Source organism: Danio rerio, chromosome 10 (assembly GCF_049306965.1).
Source record: "Danio rerio strain Tuebingen ecotype United States chromosome 10, GRCz12tu, whole genome shotgun sequence".
Lineage (NCBI taxonomy): Eukaryota > Metazoa > Chordata > Actinopteri > Cypriniformes > Danionidae > Danio > Danio rerio.
The window spans coordinates 39,385,001-39,405,267 of record NC_133185.1 but is presented as its reverse complement, the minus strand read 5'-3'; the positions used below and the strand labels follow the sequence as shown (position 1 = coordinate 39,405,267).

Below are 20,267 nucleotides of genomic sequence, written 5' to 3'. Positions count from 1 at the left end.
CAAAATAAAAGCACCTGTTTAATATTTAGTTTCTATTGAAAGTAAACATCAACAAACTGAAATCGATTTCCAGTTCATGTGGACTTTCAAGTATTTTATGTTAAAGATCCCAAGAAGATATTGATATTTCCTCTGAAATGCACAGCTCTGTGCGAAAAAGTTTTAGTGAAAAGTTGATTTGACTTTTTCTTTCATTTCTTTAATAGTTTCTTTAATAATACAAGATAAATAATAAAAAATTATATTCAAATTAATAACAATTTATAAGAAGATAAAAAAATTAAACAATTTAGATTTAAATGAATGACAAAATGTGTTGATGGATGGATGGATGAATGGATGGATAGATGGATGAATGGTTTGTTGGTTTGTTTGGATAGATGGATGGATCAACCAAAACAGATGCTTTTAAGATTTTAGGATCCAAGTCCGTGAAAATGATCATATTTGGGAGTCTGTTACCTGCAAATATCTGAAAACTCCTGTAATATACTGTAATAAAATATTGGTAAATGCTGTTTTTATTCATGCCATTCATATGGGAAAAAAATTCAAAGCATTTTTCCAAAATATGTGTCAAAATAGGATTTGTCACCAAATATCATTCTATTTGATGAAACAAAGAGACACTTGTGGGCAAATTAAGCCTCAACAGCACCCCAGAATGGATGAAAACAGAAGGGTTAATACTGCAATTTAAATGTCAGGCTCATAGCTTGTAACACAAGAGAAATGCATTTGCAAATGATCTTTGATTTTTCATTTGCAATGTGGCAGTCACTGTGCATCCGTGAAAGCGGAAATGCAAATGATATAATGCGGGATTTGCAAGTGCATTTTGATCATATCATAATTTATGCACCCACATACTTACAATGCAACTTGCAATAGATTTTGAGAATTGTCTTGTTACATTCCTGTGTTGTGTGAATATTATTATTTTTTTCTTTCGCTAGTTTCTCTCTCTCTCTTCTCTCGCTTCCATCCATATAGTGGCTCAGATTGGCTACCGCTGTCCAGCAGTTTGCCATGTCCCCTCTGACCACACGGTCTCCAATCCAGCCGCTGCCACCGTGGAATTAAAGTGGTGACAGGACGCTACTGGCGAGGCCCGGGACACTTGAATTTCTGTGTTGTGCTGTGTGTGTGAGAGATGTTGTAATCCGCTTTCAGTGTGTTACAGACTGGTACTGTATATATCCGCTGTTATTTGTCTATTCTCCATTTGTCTACCATCAGTGTTACGCGCATCTGAGGTTGGAGAGTGGGACAGGTAAGAATGTCGAGCGACATACATTATGCACACATAGGCTTTAAATATCACTTTTGGTAAGAGGCGTGCTCCACCTGCTGTACTTTTGTTTTTTCTCTTATACTATATTAGGTTAGGTAGTGCGTAATAGAAGTTAAGCTTTTCTTTTCAATAACTGATATAGTTTTCTTTTGGATAGTTAGGGTAGAGGTTGGGCCAATAGATTGATTTGCTTTATTTATTTCTATTGTTTGGACGCAGCCCGCATCTCATCTCTCCAACTCTCCCATCTATCTGGTCAAACATTTTGTGTCCCATTTGTTGTCTGTAATTTTCAATATATTCTTGTAAATATTTATTGTTCTTGTCATATACATATTTTTGCACTTATTATTATCACTACCTTTGTAAATAAACTAACTTTATTGCATTTAGTTAGTCTTGGTATTTTGTCCCTCACTTGTTGATATTGTGTGTTTGCTTATGTGTTTAAGTAGTGTTACTCTCCTTCTCCTTGACTGACCATCTTTAAAATTGTAACATGTTTGAAAAACATTCAGTCAGTAGGTGCTGTTTCAAAGGCCTCTAAACGATAAATAGAACCCCGTTTACACTAGTGCGTTTTAGTTTAAAAACTGCGTTTTAGAATGAAAACGATCCGCGTCCAAACTCGCGTTTTACCCAGCTTTTCTAAACTGCTCTCTGTCCACACCAAAATGCTGAAAACACACAACACGTGACCACACACACACACACTCTCTGGCAAGCGCTGCAGCAGATCTACCCAGATGAGAGCTGTGCTGGTCGGACTGCTCATCAAGCATCTGCCGCTGGATCTAATCTCACTATTTTTGCTAAACGTGATATTTAATTAATCTTGTTGTCTATATCTAACGACATATTCCCCAACTTTGGTCTTTTGAATCGATTACTTGTTCACAGGTAACGTGTTTTGGCTGAGCGCAAAGATAAGCTAATAATTATTAGAACCACGTACATGCTGTATATTGACTGATCGCTTGCCTTTATTTCCTTTAATGTATAAACTTATTGTGCGTTATACTTTCATAATGGCTATTATTGATTATTAAAACCGACATTCAGCAAAGCAGAGGATACGTTTCGTATTTTCAATGAAAATGAAAGAAGGCAGTGATGTTATATGGGCTCTGTTTTATTATAAATATGCATACAGTGAAGATGCAGCACGACGCCTCAGCATTTCTGCTGTCTGTTAAGTTGTTAATATCAAATTGAAAATAGCAGTTCCTTAAATCATGTTTTCATTTTATTGTTGAGAAAGTGAAACAACATAGCCAGGATGATGTGAATAAGGTTATAAAGTACACTGTTCCCTTAGAAGATTTACCGGACATGTCCTCGAGGGTCTGTTTTCCATATCAAACTTGCGAAATCTGAACTTACAGGGAGAGGATGCGAGACTGAACTGTGTTTTAGGCTACTTAATATTGAGGAAAAGCCCTAATTAGATCCGTTTTCAGATGTCTCCGTTTTTCCCTCATCCACATTGAGACGGAGCAGCAGCGTTTCAGAATGAAATAATAATAATAATAATACATTTTATTTAAAGGCGTTTTTCTAGAAACTCAAGGACACCGTACAATCAACAAAAGCAATAAAACAACAAGAGAAATAATAAAATATAAACAGCAATAATGCAAATAAAATTAATTATCAAATTAATTTTATAATTAATAACGGCCTCTCCAGCGTTTTCGAAACGCTCCGTTTTCGGCGCTCGAAAACTCCGGCGTAATGTGGACGGATGGTGTAACCGTAGCAAAACTTATGCGTTTTAAAACGAAAACGCATTAGTGTAAACGGGGTCTAATTCTGCAGAGCAGCTGATTGAGTTGATTGAGAAATTGTAAAGGTAGTTTGCACTGACCTAAGCACCACAAAGTCTCTGCTGGGATGCGGAGCCATGCTCTTCAGCTCATACTGATAAACCTCAGTCTGCTTGTCCAGAGTCTCCAGAAGCTTCCACTGCAGCAGGTCAGTGTCCCACAGGTGGCGCTCTCTCAGAATCCGGTTCAGCACCACTGACGGAGGAGCCTCCACCTCGGCAGACACTCTCCAGCGCCTCAACGGCGTCCCGTCTCCAACCTGAGGACAACACACTGCACTCAGGCTCATTTACTGCAGGGGCTGGTGGACTTTTATTGGGCAGAAGTGTCAGAGCTGATCGAAATCACTTTTTCACATTACTAGTATTAATATTAATATTAATATCATTATAATTATAACAACAACTACTACTACTACTACTATTAATAAACATAATTTTTATTATTATAGCTAATGCTAGATATTACTGGATTTTGCTACTGGACATTATTATAATATACTGTATATTCCATATAACATGAATAAATAATTGAATGAATGAATGAATAAATGAATGAATGAATGAATGAATGTATGAAAGCATTTTATGGAACTAATTGATATTAACATTTTTGAAACTAAATTAAAATTATTAAAATGAAAATATTTCAAATATTCAAATATTTTTTTATGTGACTACTAATACTACTACTACTACTAATAATTATGATAACATCAATAATAATAATAATAATTATTATTATTATTATTATTACTATAGCTGGATATTTCAGGATTTTGTTTTGAATTTGTATATTATAGAGTGAGTGAATGAATGAATGAATGAATGAATGAAGTGTTTAAATGTGGAGTAAAATTTTATGGAACTACTTTTAAGGAACTAAATATTTTTAAAAAACATTATTCCATATAACATAAATGAATAAATCAAATGTTTAAATGTTGTATGTTACTACTACTACTAATAATAATAATAATACAATGATGATAACAATAATGTTAAAAAAAAATTATAATTATTATTATTATTATAGCAAATAATGGACAATACAGGACATTGTTATAATATAGAATGAATGAATGAATGAAAGTGTTTAACAATGTAGTATAGTTTTATTAAACTAACACTTGATATTATTATAAAGAAAATGTTTAAAAACATTTTCTTCCATATTTACAAGAGTTTAATGAATAAATGTTAACATTTAAGATTATTATTAAAATAGTTAAATAAGCATTTAAATTATATAATCCATATGACACAAATTATGTGTAGTTTTTTATGTGTAGTATAATTTTATGTAACACTATATATTACTATAAAGTAAGCATTCAAACGAAAACAAAACAAAAGTATTTAACTTCAGTATATAATATTTCTTCTGACCTTTTTAAAAGAGAGCTCAGCGTTGTCGATGTTTGATCGGGTCACCCAGCCTTTGGTCTTGTCTTTGCTCTCCCTCATCAGATTCTGAATCAGGCTGTCCAGAAAAGAGCGACACGTGCCTTCCTCTTCTTCTTCTTCCTCCTCCTCCTCGTCCAGCTGAGGCTGTTTTTTACACAGCTCGTCTATAGAGGGCGCCAGCAGCTCAGCCTCCATGTATGAGTTCCTGGACTGAGACACCATCTCCTGAGGAATCTGCACAAACCCACAATTCATTCATTCATCATTCATTCATTTATTCATTCAATTTCTTTTCGGCTTAGTCCCTTTATTAATCAGGCACTGTGACAAACAAATTGATTTTAGTAATGTTCGACTTAATTTGCATGTTCAAATTCAGCCCATGTAAATTGTTTGCAAACCCTTAACTTAAAACAAATTGTGAATCCAATGAATGATTTTTTTCAGTGCAGGCTCTTGCATAAAATCACAAATTTCTCATGGCATGCAGATCTTATTGCAAACAGAACATGTGTCTCATACCTCAAACAGGTGATTACACTCAGCAATCATGTGCGCTAGACCCTGAGTGGCTGCAAGGTTCTCATTCAGGTCCTTTTGGTCTGGCCGCCCAGTGGCATACTTCCTTTGAATAGACCTGAAAACATTAGAGGGCATTATGGACATGATCTTCATCTTTTTTTTACTTTAATACAGTACCAATATTTTTCCAGCAATCTGTACTTTGAGTATTGAGTATTTTGTTTTAGAATTGCATACCAAAACGTAATATTTATACTGCTCTACATTTCATTAAAAACAAACAAACATGTAGTTCATGGTAATCTTGAACTGGAGAAACTGTCAATCATTTTGAGACATGATAATGCTGAACAAGCTGGAAAGTCTCCAGTCAACAATTCACTGCCTCAAATGATCAAGTCAGAGTCAATCTCCAGTGAATAATTCACTGATTCAAATGATCAAATTCTCTACTAATTTACATAAAAAAACAACAACTCACTGATTCAAATGATCTGCTCAGATCCAGTATTCAGTTAATGATTCACTGAATCAAATGATCAAGTCAGAGTCAATCCCCTGTGTACAATTCACTGATTCAAATGATCAGCTCAGAGAGAGAATCCAGTTAACGTTTCAAAGATTCAAATGATCCAGTCAGAGCAACACTGGGTTCCATTTGGAAGGACTCATCATTATGAAAGATCTCCTTGAAAATATTAGAACATGCAATAGGAATGAGCCCTTCCAAATTGAACACAATGTGTGACATCAAACAACTTTTTTGCTTGAATGATGATGGCTTGAAATGTTCAAAAATTGTAACCTTCAAAACTCTTCATTCCAAAGGCCCCTTTAAAGAGGCCAGTTTCAAGTACCTCAATTTGGAAGGGTTTGTAGATACGTTTTTTTTTTTTTGAATGCACCGCAAATCTAAAATTGATAACTCGCTGATTCAAATGATTCAGTCAGAGTGAATCTCCAATTAGTGATTCACTGAATCAACTGATCCAATCAGAGCCAATCTTCAGGTAATGATTCACCCAATCAAATAATCCAGTCAAAGAGATTTTTCACATAATGATTCACTCAAATCCAGTCAGAGCTGATCTCTAGTTATATAGCATATCCATTAAAATGCTGCCAGATTTTGCACTATGTAACATCTGCTTTTTGTGTTAGTCAACACACATTTACAAACTTAATAAAATATTTTTTCTTAATAACATATTTTTATATATTATATTGTATGGTATGTTTTTGCACAATTATTAGCATCATTATTCATTCATTCATTTTCTTGTCGGCTTAGTCCCTTTATTAATCCGGGGTCGCCACAGCGGAATGAACCGCCAACTTATCCAGCAAGTTTTTACGCAGCTGATGCCCTTCCGGTCGCAACCCATCTCTGGGAAACATCCACACACATTCACACACACACTCATACACTACAGACAATTTAGCCTTCCTAATTCACCTGTACCGCATGTCTTTGGACTGTGGGGGAAACCGGAGCACCTGGAGGAAACCCACGCGAAGGCAGGGAGAACATGCAAACTCCACACAGAAACGCCAACTGAGCCTAGGTTCGAACCAGCGACCCAGTGACCTTCTTCAATGAGGCGACAGCACTACCTACTGCGCCACTGCCTCTCCTATTAGCATCATTAGCAATACTTAAATGTTGTTATGCTAAATAAACATTAATCAGTTATTATTTTAATTTTAATACTTAAATATAAAAATCATTATAAATAGTAGACTGCATGGTATATTTGAATATTTTTACTTGTTTGCAGAATTAAATTATTTTCATTGTGACCTAACTGTCGTATTGGTAAATAAACATCAGTCAGTAATGCCTAATAATTTTAACAATTAAGTACATAAAAATCAAGTACTTTCACTCAAGTAAAATAAAAAGGAGCACTTTTACTTAAGTACTTGATTTGTGCATTATAAACAAACACAGAAACTCTGTGAGATCAAACCAATGAAAAATCTCTCAATGCACATTTTATACATTCACAAACTACAGAACATCTGATGATTCCTGTGATGCCTCCAGCCCTCCGGCCAGCCTGTGTATGTCTGAGGTAAAGCTAAACAGCCCCCTTTATTAAAAGCTCTCCACACCTCCTCCTGTCTCTAGCCCTCAGGGCAGCGTGTCTGCTGCATGTCCAGCTCCCTAATGAACACAGTGATGGGGGAGTTGTTTGTACACTGAGTTAATAAAACACTTCACACCTTCTCACGATACCTCACGGCCCTGGAGTCATAATGACAAAGCACAGGCTTAATCCTATAGTTCAAACACTTTAAAGTCTCATTACAAGATGTCAGTGTACTACAAAACATCCATTCATTTTTAAAACTTATTAATCTAAGAAATGAGTGAAAAAGTGAAATGACAGGCTGGGAAATGTGGTTTTTTATTACGTGACAATGTTGCCTCCATTGAAAAAGATCAACACCCGCTACTACATCACTTCCTGTTAAGCTCCACCTACTGAATCGTGCTTCAGTAGGTAAATAAGAAGAGGCAAACACACTTTTACATAGAAACCAAATAATAAAGATGCTCTGATGACAACAAATTAAAAAGTAGAATGTTTCATCTTCCTTCTGGCACATCATGATTTTGCCAAGTACGATGCGATCCTGGATTAACATCTATGTTGATCCTGGAACATCATTTTTGTTTTAAAATGTACCCAATCCCTACCCCAAACCCAACCCCAATTATTCCCAAAATCAGAGGGAAATAATAGTTGGATAACAATCATATTGAAGTGCATAAATCTATAACCCAACCCATAAGACTAAACTTAACATAAAGGGTAAACGTATGCCTTAATTCTGATTGGCTGATTGGAATGTTGTTCCAGGATCAACATAGATTTTAATCTATGGTTGGCACTTTCTTTTGTTATAAAAAAGTGGATGAACTTGATTTTTATTGAGAACTTGGGTTTTTTCTACTTAATTTTACTGAGGATTCATTTACAAACAACCCATCAGTGACTATAGGAATGTTGGCTGGCAAACATAGATGTAGAAATTTACACCAACACTTTGGCACCTTATCTTAGAAGAAAAGTAACGATGGGTGATTTATGGCAAAAATCTCATGCCATGCTATACCCTGACACTGATATATGTAACGGAGGTTAGCTAGTAAAGTGTTATGCAGGTAAACCTCACTCCTCTCACCTCAAAAAGTGCTCTAGACAACTGACTCCCATACAAAGATTCGCCAGTTCGATCCCAGCTCAGAGCAGGTTGGATGCAGTAGGACCGGTAGGTTACATGTGGGGGCTCATCTGGGATGGGAGTGAGGTTTAAGGGGGTGAGTGTAACTGAGGCCAGCTAGCGAAGTGCTATGCAGGCAAACCTCACTCCTTTGATTTCAAAAGGTTCTCTAACGACAGACGCTAGAGGTCAAAGTCTTTGGCCTCCTTGTTAGAGCAACCAACTCCCATGGAAAGAATCACCGGTTTGATCGCAGCTCAGAGCTAGTTGGGTGCAGTAGGACCGGTGGGTTACATATATATCATGATATAGTAACATTTCTGTAAATTCAATCAATTAATAGTTTATATATATTGACCATATATAAAGGACTATTTCTTTTTTACTCAGAAATGTTCTCATTCATATTTAATCATATTTCTCATAATATTAACTTCAGGGCAAATGTTTGGATAAAAATGTTAAGAAATAAAATCAATATTAATCAAATATAAAACACTTTTTAAATTAATGATTACAGGTCCAACATATAAAAAAATATATCACTACATAAAAATCTAAATTTAAAGATTGTACTTTTGTTTCATTGTTTCATTTGTAAACATTATATTTTGTTTAATTGTTTTATTTGAAAACATTGTACTTTGTTAGATTGCTTCATTTGTAAACATTGTACTTTTGTTTCATTCGTAATTATTGTACTTTTGTTTGATTGTTTCATTTGTAAACATTGTACTTTTTTTATTGTTTCATTTGTAAACACTGTACTTTTGTTTCATTCGTAAACATTGTACTTTTGTTTCTGTCTGCATTCCAGTAACGTCATGTAATATTGCGTTTATATAGATCATGAAAAAGTATGAAAATAAACAATGAATTTTGTGGCACCACAAAATAAGTTAAAAAGCATAATATAAAACTGTAGACTTTTTATTTTTTCCAAACATATATCCTCATATTGCACAGACCTAAAATCAAATCAACATTTTTTTTTAAATATGCAAAACATTTAGTCAATCATGGGCAATTACTTAAAAATCTTAATTATTATATATAAGATAAAATCTTATCTATTACAACATTTCAAAGAGTTTGTTCTTTTGAAGGGGTTAAAAAATAACCTATTACTTCTAAAAAAAAATGATGTATCTTGATAACATAATAAGTGGACTTCAGAGAACATTGCCAAATAAACAAATAGGCATTTCATGACCCCTTAAATGAAGCACTAGTTTCCAAGCATGGTTGGAATGAGCTAAAAAAAGAGCTCCGTTACCTGGGCGACAGGTTATCATTCTTCATGATGTTGAGGTGGAAAAGCGATGGAGCGAGGCACACGGCCAGGTTCATCGGGGTCATCTGGTTCTCCTCAACTGAGGAAGTGACATCATTTAGGAAGCACAGCAGAGTCTGCAGGACCTCACGGTTTTCATCCGCCATCAGCATGATTGCTGCCTGCACAGCTTGTAAGCGTTGCTCTTTAGGGACATCTGTGTAGACAAACCAGTATGTTAGGGATCTGAAAGTGTTTTATCATGGTTTCTGTAGGTTTTACCAACCGTGATCCTTTTTAAGGGCTTTATGAATGAAATTTCAGACTTACAAGGCAAAACGCTAAGGGTTTTTTCTAATATTTTTACTTGCTTCATTAAAATTCAAGCACATGCTTATTAACAAATGTTATTTTTACAAAGACAATTTAACCAAATTGGTAAATAGAGTTAATAAATGTAACTTTTGTTAAAGTTTTTTTTAAGATGGATTGTTGGTTGTACAGATTGAGTAGCTTTACATGGACAAAAATATTGAGCTGTTTAAAATGATTTAAGACCCTATTAAGATCATATTTCAGTGAATTTAAAACTTTTTAAGGCCTAAAATGCTGTTTATGAAATGTAAGATTTTTAAGACCCCATGGACACCTTGGTTATGTAATATTTTTTGAACACAGGAGCTGCTCTTACACTGGTATATATGAAGGAAGGTTTCGCCCATTTTGCTTGTGAGAAGTGGCTCAGGTAAGTCTCTGAAGAACTGTTTGACCATGTCCGCCACGTCATACGCAGACTGATCATCATAGTTCACATTTTCAGGGGAGGTTTCACACATTTGCCTGAGAGCCTGGATACGAGACTTTACACCAGATTTACGGAAAAGTCCCACCTGTAAAGAGAAAAACATACACACATTTTTAAGAAAATTGCTTGGAAAAATTTCCCAAAAATTTAAACTTAAAGGGTTAGTTCACTTAAAAAAAAATAATTCTGTTATTAATCACTCATCCTCATGCCGTTCCAGCCCTCTGAGACTTTTAGTCATCTTAGGAATACAAATTTAGAATTTTATATGAAATAGACGTAGACAGCAGTGGTGCCAAGAGGTTCAAAGCATTCTATGTGACTTCAGTGGTTAAACTGTAATCATACGAAGCCCCAAGAATACATTTCTGTGCCAATAAAACAGTAAAAACTTTGTCTTCCACGTTAGATTAGGGTGCATTTGCTACTGGAAATATGACATTTACGTGTTGCATTGCTGAGTAAACACATACCCTGACAAGGAAGAGAAGACATTGGTTAACAAAACAATTTTTACAGATTTTTGGTGCACAAAATAGTTCTTGGAGCTTCGTATGATTATAGTCAGACAACTGTAGTCACATGGAGTGTTTTGACAATGTTTTTTGATCATTTTCTGGACTTTGAGCTCTTGGATTTCATCTAAAATATTTTAATTTGTGCTCTAAAGATGAGCAAAGGTCTCGGGAACAATATGAGGGTGAAAAACAGAATTGTAATTTTTGGGTGAACTAATAATTTAAGGCTCTGATACATTTATTAGGAAGTCATTTTTGGTAAGAATTTTTTTTTTTTTTAAAAGAGCTTGAAATGGTATTTTGCTAGTGAACATCCCAAAAAGTGTTGCTTGTAAATATGCGCTGTACTTCTTAATAACTAAATAAATGCACAAAATGACAGTTCTGAGAAAACAATCATGGAATCAAAGTGTTGTAATTATTTCTATTCTTCATTTGATGTTTTTTAAAATTGGATTTTTTTTGTGAGTGTGTATAACAAATGTGGATTTGTGTCAACATATGACAATTATATATGTGATATATATATATATATATACTGTATTTGTTAGCTGAAAAACTATTTGTCATGCTACTTTTTTTAACAAGTGTTTTATTAATTCTACATTTTTCAATATTTAACAGAACAACTACAATAAAAAGAAAAATCATGAAATAAGCATAATAATGCAAAGAAAATAATGTCAATAATAAAAATGTAAATAAAATAAAATAATAAAAATTAAATTATAATTAAAAACAATCAGGGCATTTAAATTTCAATGAAAATCATTCATCAATCATTTGCACTGCTGCATTATACGGGTCTAATGGTTGCCATGCCATATATTGTAAAACCTATAAAGGTTACCAATACCTCCATACCGGACTCTTTCCATGTGCAATATTTGAGTGAGATAAGTTAACCATGTCTTAAATTGTGGAACAGTATCTGATTTCCATAGTTTTAGAATGACAGTCTTAGCTAAAATTATTCCATAAGTGCTTCGTTTGTCATGTTATTTGACATGCAGAATCACACAATGAAACAGTGACACCATTTTCTTAATAAATGAAAAGTAATAATCATCAATACGCATTCACATGTGAACTGATTTAAATGTTTGAGCTTAACATACCATAACAATTTAGAAACCCTTTAATGCAAGATCCGCTGGATTAGTTTGGATATTTCAGCTAGTTTATTGACACAAACTGACTCGACAGTTAACATAATTACTGTCACAATCATCAGCAATCTAGTCCATACATATCGCTGGAGAACTACAAATCTGCCATCAAAAGAACTACAAACCCTGTCACGCACCACACACTCACACCTGTACCTGTTTCACTTTGATTACACACACACACAGCCGGAGGATCGTTATGAGCTGATTATTTTGACTTTAAAAGCAGCACCGACGCACACACCAGTGGCTGAGATGTGTTTTGTGACATTACAACATGTTTTCTTTGCCTTGCAGTGTTTGACCCTTGCTTTGCTCTGTTTGTTTTCGTTGCTTGCCTGTACTGACCATTCGCCTGTTTACAGTTTTTCTCAGTCGCTTTGGTGCGATTCATACAACACCTGTGCATTTCTGCACAACAGTTCATGCATTTCTCAAAACAATTAGTACAAACTGCAAAACTTAGCTGATAACCTGCAAAAGCGCGTCACATGCTCAAAATGGATAGTTCATTCCTCAAAAGCAAGTATTCATGTCAATCAAAAAGTCAGTATCATCAAAATGAAAAGTCCTGACACCATTGTTTATGAACAAGATAGTCAAATGGCTTAGTCATGTTTTCATTATCACAGTTTACTCTCTACATTTTTTCAATGCAAAAAAGTCAGATATTGGTAAAACTTCATGAAAATGCTCAAGATAGTACTATATACTATTAGCACAGCCAATTAAAAACTACAGTAAAGTTAGACATCACTGCATTTACTGAGTGTATCTAGTACAAGACACTGAATATGTATGTTTCACATTTTATCTGCATTTGCTCTTTACAATTTGAATTTTTTCACAGCATTGTGCAAAAGAATAAACACACCCTTATTTACGACAAACATAAACTTTCTTTGGGTTGAACTGTGCACAACTGTAAACAATACTGCAGAACATATTGGAACTGAACCAACATACATACACACACAGGTCTGTAAATCATTCATGAAACTGTTCAATTTAGAAGACATTTTCAGTAAAATAAAGATTTAATTTTTTTTTTATAAAATTAGCTTGCAAGACTTTGACAACTAGTTCAACATTTTTGTATGTAATGACTCAAGTAATAAAATGAGGACTATTACAGTTTTTCTTGTTTGCTTTGACCTGGTTAAAGAAACTAGGTTCCTCTTCATTTTCATTATCACTATCCCTGCAGAGCAGAGGACCGGTCTTGCAAATGTGTAAACCTTTTCTCATTGGGTTGACACATTTTCCCCACCATTTTTCCAAACAGTTAACACAGATGTCATTCAAGCAGTCCAAACTCCATTGTTTTAGTTTTGGTAACCAAACAGAATCCATCTATTCCTAACCATTAGAAACTACCAACATCAGTATGAAATCACTGAAGCACCGGTTTGACACTTCTTCACACAAATCTTCAATTAGCAATCAGTCTGCAAATCTTATAAAAACGATGGAAGCTCTGTGTTGTTCTGTGCCAGCATTGATGGAGGAGGTCAATATGGCTATGTCCTATACTCCCAATAGATTTGACTGTATATTAGTTTACATGTGTTTTCTCTAATATTTACAGTATTTTATTACTTTTGTCTGTTTTGTTTATATACAGTATTTCAGTTTTCAGCCACAGTTTGAAAAATGTCATGAATTCAATATATATTCAATCAAAGCACATCTTATTCTTGATCCAATTCTTTGCAAAAAGGCGAATTTGACAGCCCAAATAGAGACAACAAATGCTATTGGCTATAAGCTACAATGGCAAACAATGGTGGTGCATTTTGAGTTCTGTATTTTGTATTGTGTTGTGCATTGTGTAATGATTAATTGAAAGAGCTCATATACTTGTTTGCAAGTTGTGTTGTTTGAAGGTAAAACTAGCTTTTGTTGCATATGTTAAATGTTTTGACATGATATGTGCCTTTTGCAAGCAAAATGTGTCATTTTGACCATGAGTGCCGCAGTTTAGGCCTGTGTGTTAACTGTTTTGAAAATGTGGAGTTTCAGTTGACAACTGCATCCAAGCAATCGAGAAAAACTGTAGTTTTATATGGAATGACTATTTGGCATTTACAAGTTTAGTTAATTTTGACTAACATGACAGAAGCAAGTGATAATGTTATAAACAGCAGAGAGTTGTATGAAAGCAATTAATGCATGTCCAAAAGCATTTACAATTTGCTGAAAGGAAGAGAAACTGTTACTAGGATGTGCACAAATGACTAATTGTTTTGAGAAATGCATGACCTCTTGTGCAAATCTAAATAGTGTTGTGAGAAATGCACCAAAGCGACTGAGGAAAAACTGTAATGACCACGACTCTAGATTGCCTCTATACATCTGTTTGACCCTGTTAAGCGTTGCCTGCCTGACCATTCATGAATAAACCCTGCTTTGGATCCGCACCTCTGTTGTCCAGCGTCCATCACATTACCATTACAGTTGACCAGTAGTAGTTTACCAGCCACAACAAACCTTTATAAAATTAGATTATAATGATGTCACCATAGTTTGTTCATTGTTTTTAATCAAAGTTCCCTTAATCAGGGACAGACTTAACTAGTAAGCAAGGTAAACAGCCGCTAAGGACCCCAGGGAATTAGGGGCCCCCAACCAGTGCCAAGAATTGCCTAAATTAATCATATGGCTCTTTTGTAAATTTTCTGTCATATGTTGTAAAATTTGTCTAAAACCATTAGGATTTTAAAGTTATTACTTCTTTTAAAAAACCAGGGCCCCCATGAAAAGTGGAACGTTCCTTTCGTAATGCACATACAGATATTAAAATCTAATCACAAATACGGCTAATAAACTGTACATATGGTTAGTTTGTGAACTTGTTTTTTTTTTCATTTGTGAATTTATTGTATTTAATTTTACATTAAGAAGAAAAAGCTTCCACCTAAAATATATTTTTTACATGCTGTTTATTTAAAAAAAAAAAAACGAATCTACAGAGAAAAAAATCTAGAAAAAACGTGTTTTGAGTTTAAATGCAAGGGCCCCATATCTGGAATTGCTTCGGGCCCGCAAATCACTAAGTCTGGCCCTGCCCTTAATACAAGGGCAAACAATTGTTGGCATCCCATAATCTGCATAGTTTGAAAGTGACCTTATAGTGTGAATGCTGCTTCATACATCACTACACTATCAACAATGAACAACAGACCTTTTTTTTTTTTTGCTTGATCTTATTAAGAGATCAACATACAGGGCAGAAATCCAACACTATGCAGTCTTTATGAGTGAAGCAGTGACTCCACACAAAAACTAAATCTTGTAATCAGTGAAATGTGAATGAAACCGTGTACCTGGTCTAAACACTGGCTTCTCAAAAAGCGCAGGGCGAGCTGTAAGCACATGGGCAGAGGATGTCCATACCGCTGGACATGTACGATCAGAGGAACGCCAAAAACAGTCTTATCCTTGTAGTCTGGTCCCTTTATTCTCTTCATGAATTTTGGCACTGACCTAAGAACACAAACGAGGAGATTAGTTTATAATCATAATTGTATAATACAGGATGGAGTGTAACTGGAAGAATGCACAGAGCTGGATGGCAGAAGTATTATTTCGATCATAAGATGAGATTATTTCATAACCTTGCTTGACCGAGGAGATTCTTTGATCAATGTTATTCAATAAGAGCAAATAAAACTCCCAATCGCCTCCCACGGGGACTTTCCAGGACTGACTCATCTTATTGCTTCAGAAATCCCTTGAAAACTACATCTGAATAAGTGTGATGCATTTAACTGATCAAAAATGACATTAAAGACGTCTATTTATGTAATGATGACTATTTAAAGACTGTTCTGTTTAAACTTTCTTAATCAAAGAAATCACAGAATGTACAAAAAAAATATTAAGGAGTAAAAAACTGTTTACTCAGAGAACACCCACACGAGCACGGTGAAAACATGCAAACTCCACACAGAAAAGCCAACTGACCCAGCCAGGGCTCGAACCAGCGACCTTCTTGCTGTGAAGCGATTGCCCCACCATGATGCCAAAAAACAGTTTAATATAAAGAAAGGTTTTTTGAGCACCAGGTTGGCATAATTAAAAAATAAAAAATAAATAAATAGTTAAAATAAGTATCTTTTTCACACTTAGACTTAATTTATTTACAAAGTGCAATATAGCAACGATTGTTGACCATTGTGCTGTACACATTTGTTAAAAATGATCAGATGAGACCAAAAGGACATCATGCAATACATACAACATGAAACAGAAATCAGCAAGTCAGATAACTCGGGTATTAAAAGTCTTTTCTCCTAATGGTGAAGTTTTAGTTTCCCCTTGAACACAGATTCAGAAGAGATTATTCGAATAGAGAGAGGTAGACTGTTCCACAATTTTGGGCCCAATGGAAAAGGCCCAGTCTCCCTTTTTCTTCAACTTTAATTTAGGAACTTTTAACAATTTCTGACTTGATGACCTTAAACATCTAGCACAGTGGTTCTCAAAGTGTGGTACGTGTACCACTAGTGGTACGCAGGCTTCCTTCTAGTGGTACGCGGAGGAATGAAATATGTCATGTACATGCTACACACATTTCAAAATTGATCAAAAATGATGTATATAATATGTCATATATGACATATAACCTATATTTCTGATGTAATCTGCCACGTTTTTTAACTGTGCAGAGTTGTAGCTGCTTTACTGGGCCTACTGCGCTACTGTATTTCAATACTGCTCATGTTGGTGGTACTTGGAGAGACAAGTTTTTTCTGAGGTGGTACTTGATGAAAAATGTTTGAGAACCACTGATCTAGCAGATATGTTAAAAGTCACAAGTTCAGACAGATAAGGTGCCAGACTATTTAAAACCTTAAAGGTTCAAGAAACCCTTGAGTACTTTTTTTTTTTTTTTTTTTAGATTTAACTGATTTGTGCATCAGTTAAGAGAAGCTGTTAACACCTGTCAGCTTTAATTGTGGGTAAAACTGGATAATTTTGAGCTTTTGTCAGCTAATTTCATCTTCTGGGTTTAAAATACTTTTTTGGGGTGGGATCAAAATTGGTGATGTAGTGCGAATGTGCTAGTAGAGTGATGACGAGTCGATTTCTCATTATTATACATAGTGGAGTTTTCTTATCCTTTGAGAAGTGCCTGCTTCTTAATTATTCATGACTGCATGTGCTTTCCGAAAGCAAAGCAGACCTGCCAAGCTGTGAGATCCAATGACTGGTTAAGACTGCGTCTACAGACTCTGTATACGGCATGCAGTATCTACCGTTTATGAAGGGTAGTATGTGTTTTTTTCTATGATCCAGGGGGTTTGTTGCATGTTTTTCCCCACAATGCTGTCAGGGTTGATACAGCAAAGCATTTTTGTTGGGAGAGCTGTACGGGAATTGAAGAATGGTGTACTGTCTTTTATCAGTTGGGTTCGTTCCTATTTACACATCGCCTATCTGGTGCTGCTGTGTTCACCTATGTTTAAAATCCTCCAGATTACCGGCAAGGCATGTGGGTGGAATAGACAGGACAAGAGAGCTGCTTCACTGCTTTCCACTGTGTCTGCATTCAGACCCGGGGATTGAGGAGGAGAGAAGTCCTCATTTATAGTGTTTATATAAACACGATTATCATTATAATGATATAAATTGTGGTTATATTAAATAACGAATAACATATGTAGCAGGACATTAAATTACTGTTTATTTCTTGAATTTCTCCAATTTTTTATTATTGAAGTCTAGCAGCTGCTTTTTGGACCACTTGTAGGCGATTTACATAGGATTGACCAATACCTATATAAAGTGAGTTGCAGTAGTCCAAAAGTGAAGCTATACAGTGCTCAGCATAATTGAGTACACCCCATTGTAAAAATGAATATTTTTATCCATTTCTCAGTGAATACAGTCAATGTATTTTGGTGCATTTAAACAAAACAGATTTATTAAGCAGATATATTTATTAAACTAATATTTTAGTCACCAATCATATTTAGACATTGAAAGATAACACAATTAAATTCAAGCAAAATATTGCAAAAATAAATAACAACCTACAAAATTTCAACTAGAGTTTAACATTCTTTAAATAATCAGATAAACTGCCCATCATTTGATTCAAGCTGGCAGAGACAGCCAATGGTCCAAAGACAATTGCATTAGTCTTTCTCTCATACAGTTAAAAAAAATTTTCAAAGACCTTTCAAGCACTTTCCAGGTCCAATACACTCAAATTTAGACATAATGTGTGAACATTTCAAGTTTATTTGTAAGATACTGTAAATTTAGCATTTATTTTTGGCCATATGACTGAGATCTGATATTATATGTCATAATTCTGACATCTTGATGGCAAATTTTGCATAGATCAGAATCATGCTTTTTCTTACTGCACGGTTTTACATTAACTGAACAAGCAAAGCAATTCTACGTTGGATTAAAGCAAATATTTAAAAATGTATTTTGGAGGTAACTCACCAAGTCCATCCATGTTTGTTAGACATGGAGTATTTCTCCATGATCGCAGTGAGGCGCAATAAAGAGAACTTCTGCAGCAGGCTAAGCTGGCCCACCGATTGGCTAGATATTTGTAGCGAGATTCCGGATTGGCTGAGCAGGTTTGACATCCTGAAGCTCGGCCATCTAAGCCTGTAAAAGGTAACAAAAGCAAGAATATGAATAAAAATCCAATTATTCATCATCATGACTTCTTAAAAATCTCATAAACAGTAAATGCACAAAATTAGGTGCATACATCACTTGTATATTAGAAGCTGTGTGAAGGTTTATGGCTTATGTGAGATTTAGTTCACCCAATATAAAAGTATTTCTTTCTTCTGTTGAACACAAAACTTGATAATTTGAAAAATGCTGGTAAGCAAGCAGCTGACAGAGCCCACTGACTTTCATAGTAGGAAAACTGTCCTACTATGTCTGGGGTACCAATATTTGTCAATATACTCTTCTGTGTTCAGCAGAAGAAATAAACGAATACGGGTTTTGAAAGAGTAGATGGTGAAGAAAAGATAACAGAATTTTTTATATTTTTAAATGAACAATCACAATCTGAATAATTAAACAATCCCCGCTGTCCTGGCCAAAGTCCCTCTATCGGCCGTTACAATTATGGGCTCCCGATCATCCCCATTCACCGAATTGGCTCTATCACTGTCTCTTCACTCCACCAATAGCTGGTGTGTGGTGAGTGCACTGGCGCCGTTGTCCTGTGACTGCTCTCGCGTCATCAAAGTGGATGCTGCACATTGGTGGTGGTGCAAAGAGACCCCCCTCCTGATTGTGAATCGCTTTGGGTATATGGCCATATACAACAAATGCGCTATATAAATACACATTACATTACGTCCTCTGCACTGCAAAAAATCATCTTTTTACTTGGAAGTTTTTGCCTTGTTTCTAGTCAAAATATCAAAACATTCGAATCAAGAAGCATTTTCTTGACAAAGAAAAAACATTTTGTTTTATTTTTTGCAAAAAGAAAAAAAGTTTTCAAGTGGAAATACAGACATTACTTTGATTTCTTCGAGTGTTACAGCAATAGTATTGCTGTGAAATGCAGTCTATATCCAGTCTTTTAACTTGACCAGCAGCTTGTTCAAGCACTTTAATAGAAAGCATTCTATGGTTCTACTCCTCATCAAGGGCGCACAAAAACACTGCTGTCCTAAACAGGCTAAATCAAATTTGTGCAGGATCGGGTGTAAAGGTATCTTCTAAATGTTAAAAAGATGAATAGCTACTTTTGGAGCTGTTCACATATCGCGTCTTTTGCGAGAGAAAGTTCGTTATTTGGCGTAACAAACCCCTTACCCGTTTATTCACTTCGAAATCACTCACCACCTCCCCCTGGTCTTCACTTTGAGCACTTGCCCCTCGAAAAGTCTCTGCACGGCCCTGATACTATGAATGTCAATGATTACAGGTATCCAGTTCTTCATTTGTGTGAAAAAAAAAACAGCTATGGAAGAAGTGCATGATGAAAGATTTTTAAGTTTTGGTCTTTAAGTCTTTTATATATGTCAAGCTGCTGTGATCAACTCATTTGAATGTTTTCAGTGAATATTAGATTACTGAAAGAGCTGCAGCTTATTTTGTATTTTTATAGGTATATTTTATGTTTCAAAAGTAACTTCAAAGTAAAGTAATTAGTTATCTGATTACATTTTTCTTTAAGTAATTAGTAATGTAAACAGATTAAAATTTTCCAGTAGTAGTCAGTAA

The 20,267-nt window shown here is 35.0% G+C and overlaps 1 protein-coding gene across 11 annotated transcripts in view; it reads right to left on the bottom strand.

Moving 5' to 3' along the window:
• Positions 1-20,267, bottom strand: part of stard13a (StAR related lipid transfer domain containing 13a) — a 229,806-nt gene that overhangs the window by 5,611 nt on the left and 203,928 nt on the right. For all 11 annotated transcript variants that reach the window (XM_073915023.1, XM_073915024.1, XM_073915028.1 and 8 more), the window contains 7 exons: positions 18,507-18,677; positions 15,371-15,530; positions 10,244-10,442; positions 9,556-9,769; positions 5,049-5,163; positions 4,509-4,760; positions 3,162-3,379 (listed from right to left, as the gene is read on the bottom strand). In XM_073915023.1, the coding sequence (XP_073771124.1) occupies positions 3,162-3,379; positions 4,509-4,760; positions 5,049-5,163; positions 9,556-9,769; positions 10,244-10,442; positions 15,371-15,530; positions 18,507-18,677 (1,329 nt within the window). The remainder of the gene's footprint in view (positions 1-3,161; positions 3,380-4,508; positions 4,761-5,048; positions 5,164-9,555; positions 9,770-10,243; positions 10,443-15,370; positions 15,531-18,506; positions 18,678-20,267) is intronic.